General features: G+C 50.6%; 1 protein-coding gene across 1 annotated transcript; it reads right to left on the reverse strand.

The window, feature by feature from the left end:
- Positions 1 to 743: 743 nt before the first annotated feature.
- LOC119315698 (RING-H2 finger protein ATL32-like) lies at positions 744 to 1343 on the reverse strand. The gene has a single exon (XM_037590219.1). It carries the CDS (start codon positions 1341 to 1343, stop codon positions 744 to 746), a length of 600 nt encoding a protein of 199 aa, XP_037446116.1.
- Positions 1344 to 5740: the final 4397 nt, after the last annotated feature.

Genomic DNA, 5740 nt, shown 5'->3' on the forward strand with positions numbered 1-5740 from the left:
ATGGTGTAAATAGATTTGGGATTTTATTGGAATAATTTTAGCATTAAAAATGATTTAATATATGCCAATATATGTTGCAAGCATCTGGACATTTTTTTGGAAACAAATTGACATGTGAAAGCGTTTCAAATATATTTTTGTTTAAATAATAATTGTTCATAATTTTTATGAAAATAATTTTTCTTTTATACATAATTTTTTTGAACTTACACGATGAACATTTGTACAATATATGTTGTTGTTTAAATACAGTATTAATATTTTTAAAAAATATATGAAATATTTAAATACAGCCTGCAGATTTTATACATGGCGGACATTCTTTAATAGATGATGGCAAATTTTCAAAAAAGAAATGGATATATTTTCGATACACCATGACCTTTTTATATTGATTTAAAAAATCATACAATATTTTGCATCGTAAACGTTTTTAATAGCACACTTTTGAAGCTTTTCATTAAATTTTAAACAAAAAATCTTTATAGGGTCACTTTGTGGGCGCGCTTATAGGAAAATTGTTGGAATTTGCCCTGACCCTTGACGCGCCAAATAGGGTGGCCAATCCTATTCCCTGCATAACGCGGGTAATACCGAGAAACGCGCATCCCTGGCAAGAGATTTCCTGGGCCGACCCATTCCCAGTTTTCCTGCTATATGCTATTGTAATATACTCAGTACAGACACGTGTCACCCGCAAAAATAAATAAATAATAATATTACATGTGACTATGGCTAGTTGGCTACACTGGCGGCAAAGCATCATCTGCCGGCGGTTCCATCTCTACAGCCGCCACTTTGGCGGTAACCGTCCGCGGTGGCGAGAGGTCGCACCGGCAAACAGGGCAAGTCGTGTGCGAGTGCAGCCACATGTCTATGCACTCGACATGGAAGAGGTGCTTGCACGCCGGCAGCTGCCGCACCATCTCGCCGTCCTCAAGGTCTTCCAAGCACACGGAGCACGGCTGGCCGCTCCCGCCGCACTCCAGGTCCAGGTCCGCACCGCCGGCCTCGGCGCCACGGGACGTGTACGCGAACGTGGGCAACGACTCGGTGGCAGCCTTACCGAGCCCAGTTCGGCATGCTGCCACCCAGGGCACGCCCGCCGCGACCTCACGCTCGGCGCCTCTCCGCCCGCTCTCCGGCGCGAGGCATGCCACGAGCCCGAAGGCAGCCAGCGCCAGGCCGGCGAACAGGAACGCCTTCCAGACGCTGGCGGTGGCGACGAGCACGCAGAACACGAGCACGGACACGAAGGACGCCGTGACGCCGTAGCAGGCGCCGCACCCGGCGCTCCCGTCGCCGCGGAACCACGCCGGGAGCCTTGCGAACAGACTGGACATGATCACTCGCGCGCTAACGTTTGAGGTGGTAGCTCTGTGACTGTCCTCTGTGAACTTGCCCTCGTGTGTGCACTGCAGAGTTTGCGTTGTGGGCGGTGGCAAGAAATAGTCTGCGTTTGAGCTCGAGAATTAGAGCGCGGGGCTGGAGATGGAGCGCGGCAGCCGCCGTCCCGTAGCTGCGTGGCGCGCGAAAGATAAACTCGGTGCTTCTTTGACGAAGAGATCACGGTGTTTATTTGACGAGAAGTGCGTGTTTTCACCTCCCGTTTCTGGTCAAGTTTCATGCGCCGGACATTAGTTAATTATTTCTTGAGGGAGCCATTAGCGAACTGTTGTGATGGTAAAATGATACGGCACGGTGGAAAGCGACAGAAGAGAGGTCGACCGTATCCACTAGCCAGTATGGTCAACCGGGCTATATTTCATGTTTTACTTTGTTTGGGGCGTGCTGACTTCACATATAAAACTAGCATAACCCTGTCATGAACTTGGCTAGGAAGAACGTGTGATCTAATGCACTCCCTCTGTAAAAAACGTAAGATCGTTTAGATCACCTCTATTATTGTGCACAAGTGATTTATGCATGAGCAGCTGGAGTTCCTTATAGTAGGACTCCACATCAGATGTTTGTCTAATGTCTAAAGCTTGGCCCATGTGTTTGTAATATTGATCTTTACCAAATTTTTGGGAGAGAATTCCTTATTTGGCTCTTCCTTAAAATTTGCTTTCTTTTTTGGCCCAAAACAAAATTTTCTTTCTTTTTTGACACTTAAATTTTATTTTGTTCCTTCAATGACATTTTTGTCTATTGCCACTCACAGTGTTAAGTGTTAGGTAAAAAGACCATTTTGCCCCTACTACACTATGTGACTATCCCGGACATCTAAGTTAGACACAAATCAGTTCACCAATTTTTTTAAAGATGTTCACAGATATTTTGCATATATATTTTTCAATATTTTTTCCTTAGCTAAACTGATATGTGCGTACAAAAGCCGTAGAAATCATCTGCAGAACTTGTATTATCATATCTATATCATGTTTACAACATTGGTTAATTTATCAGGTTCCAAAGTATATTAGACATACTACTAACTCTTCTAGCTAACACACGTTTATAACTATAGTACAGTACACAAAATATCCAAACAAGTATACTAGTGTACTCCCTCCGTCCCAGCACCTGTGCTTCCTCTCTCGCATAGCAAGTTGTACACATCGCGAAAATAGTTTACCGAAAAAGGGTTTTCCCTCGCTTTGTATACAAAGCAACCAACCAAGCCGTATAAGGATAGATGTCGGGACGGAAGCAGCATAGTCACGCCTAAAAAAACGACAGAAAAAGAGCAAAGGAAACAAATGCCGACAGCGGCGAATCAACGAAAATGAAAAAGCCTCGCGATCGCTGTGTTCACCGGGATCTTCCACAAGGCTCCAACACTCCAAAGCGCCGGCACCTATCAACACCTTCAAGAAGGATCGCGACGATGACGACGCTGCTGCCAAGGGTTTCCCCCGGTACACGACGAGGCGAGAGGAAGGATAGCCCCCGACGCCCTCCCGGAAGGTCAGGTGGCACCCACAGGCGCCACCGTGCCGGTGTCGGCCAAGCCGACAGGGGTTTCCCCTGATCCCAACCCGCACCTCGGGCACTCCAAAGCCAGCCACCAAACCAACCATCACCCAGCGCCAACACGGTCAAGAGGCCCCCACGCCGTCTCACCACGACACCGTGAAGTGAGGACAACACGACGAAGAATCAAAGCCGGGACTAGGGCATCAGCACCGTCGGCACGCAGGAGGGCCCCACCTCCACCGTCGGCGATGGTAGCTATCCGGACGCAATAGCAGGAGCACACCAGGCTCTTAGGCCCACAGGCCCGGCCGAGCCCTCGTGGGCCCGTAAACCTCCCACCTTCGCGCTGCTGCCAGCATGCGCCGGCGTCGCCGCCCACATCCGAGCCGCTCCTCCTCCACACCGAGCAGCAGATAGCGAGGCCACGTCGACACCGGCCCGCTAGGACCCAGATGGGGCCCTAAGGGCCCAGATCTGGGCCGGGGGCGCGCCGCCGGCCACCAGCGCCACCAGGCCACCCCGCCGCCAAGGGGCAGCGCCACCATCGCGCCGGCCGCCGGCCCCCGCTACCACGACGCCGGACCACCGCCTGCCGAGCTACACCCGCCGCCGAGCCCTACCCTGGGAAGGGCGCTGCGCGTGGGGGAAAAGAAGGCCCGCCGCCGCCGAGCCATCCGGCCAGATCCAGGGGCGCCGTCCGGCGGCGGCGGGGGAAGGGGAATGGAGTGGTGGGGGCGAGGAAAGGATGCGGAGGAGCCGCCCCGGCCGCCGCCTAGGGAGACGGCGCGAGGCGGAGTCGGGAGTCGGAGGCGGTTGGTAGTAGATTTGGTCTAGTACCGTACCGTAGTACGTGTGTTCCTCTCTCCTCGCAAAAATAGTTTCTGTCGTCGAATTTACGTACGAGAGTTCCCGACGAGAAATCCGTGCGATTCCATCAAAAGACAATAGCTAATGGATCCAGTTGAAGCTATAGCCTAGGCGTTCACTTGTACGTGTACGTACGTTGCTAGGAAATTAATCAAGCTCCGCTTACAAGAATCAATCAAGCTATCTATGTGTTTGTTTAAGGCTAACTTTGCACGCATGCATACCAGCTTCTCGTGGATTTATTCTATCGATCTAAAACTAACACCGAAGCAGAGGATCCCTCACCCTCCGCCGTGCCAGCTCCAGCAACAGCATTGACACGGGGTGGGGAACAGGGGAGCGTTTTCTTCCTTTTTACGAGCGAGCTAAAGCAGGGGTAAAAAGGTAAAAAGGAATTTTTAGGTTGCACTTGACGGTGTTAGTGGCCAAAACTAACGAAAATGTCATCGAGGAAACAAAATGAAGTTTGGATGTCAAAAAAGAAAGAAACTTTATTATTAGGGCCAAAAAGGAAAGCAGATTTTAAGAATGAGTCAAATAAGGAATTCTCTCAATTTTTGGTCTACTGCTACACATAGTTGATACCATGTATCTATATCATGTTGTGCCTCATAAGCTGGTAGCCAGAAGGCTGCCGTGGTAGTGAAATATAGGGTACCATAGGAGGCCTTCGCATGTTTCCAGGAAACAAAAATGGAAGTTGTATCCCAGTGACTTAATTAGGCAATGCCTTGGTAATAGATTTGGAAACTACTATTACTTGCTGGCGGTGGGCACCCGAGGTGGAATCCTCATTGCGCGGGATGATACGGTAGTCTCGATGTCCAACCCGCACACCACTACAAACACTTCGACGGCGTTGGTGCAGCCGCATGGAGCCCCGGTTTGGTGGCTCACAGGCGTTTACGGGCCCGAGTCGGATACCGATAAGGTGGCGTTTCTTTCTGAATTGGAAGAGATTCGGGACTTGCATGATGGGCCGTAGACACTGGCGGGTGACTTCAACCCGCTCGCGAACCCGGAGGACAAGAATAATGAGCTAATCATCCGTCGGATGATCGCACGGTTTAGAGCCAAGCTAAATCTGCTGGAGCTCAAAGAGCTATACCTACTTGGGAGGCGGTACACGTGGAGCAATGAAAGGAGACTCCCCACGTTGGAAAAGATTGACCATGTGTTCACTACGAACTCATGGGAGGACTTGCACCCATCCTGCTTGCTTACAGCACTGGGCTCGGCGGTATCCGACCATCGCCCGCTCCTACTTGATCTAGACGCGGGTTTTCATATGGGAAGGTGTTTCCGCTTTGAATCTTTTTGCCCAAAAGCAGAGGGGTTCATACGTCGTCGTAGAAGCCTGGCACTCGGTTCCATCGCCAGGGAACCCGTTCAAAGTACTAGACTGCAAACTATGGGCTATGGCAAAGAAACTTCAGCGGTGGAGCGAGCGACGGATAGGTACATCAAGATGCAAATCCTAATCGCTCATGAGATCATGTACCGGCTGGACTCTCGCATCCTCTCTGAGCAGGAGCATGGGCTGCGCAAAGTGCCTAAGAAGAAGTTGTTGGGATTAAGCTCTCTCGAAAGGACAATTGCTCGGCAAAGATCCCGCATGCTTAAGCTCAAGGAGGGGGACGCCAATACCGGCTTTTTCCATCGCCATGCATGCCACAGACAACGTAAGAATTCCATCCTTACTTTGCGTCACAACGGCGACATCTTCACCGGCGAAGAGAACATTGCTAAAGAAGTTGACGCCCACTTCTCGAGCACCTTTGGCTCACCGCAGCCACAGACACACGCCCTGGATTTGGACAGATTGGAGCTACCGACAAGGGACTTGACACACCTGGAGACGCCTTTCTTACCGGAGGAAGTGGAGAAGGTTATCAAAGCGATGCCGCTAGACAAGGTACCGGGCCCGGACGACTTCACGGGACGGTTCTACGCA

The sequence above is a fragment of the Triticum dicoccoides genome, chromosome 6A (genome assembly GCF_002162155.2).
Source record: "Triticum dicoccoides isolate Atlit2015 ecotype Zavitan chromosome 6A, WEW_v2.0, whole genome shotgun sequence".
NCBI classification, from domain to species: domain Eukaryota; kingdom Viridiplantae; phylum Streptophyta; class Magnoliopsida; order Poales; family Poaceae; genus Triticum; species Triticum dicoccoides.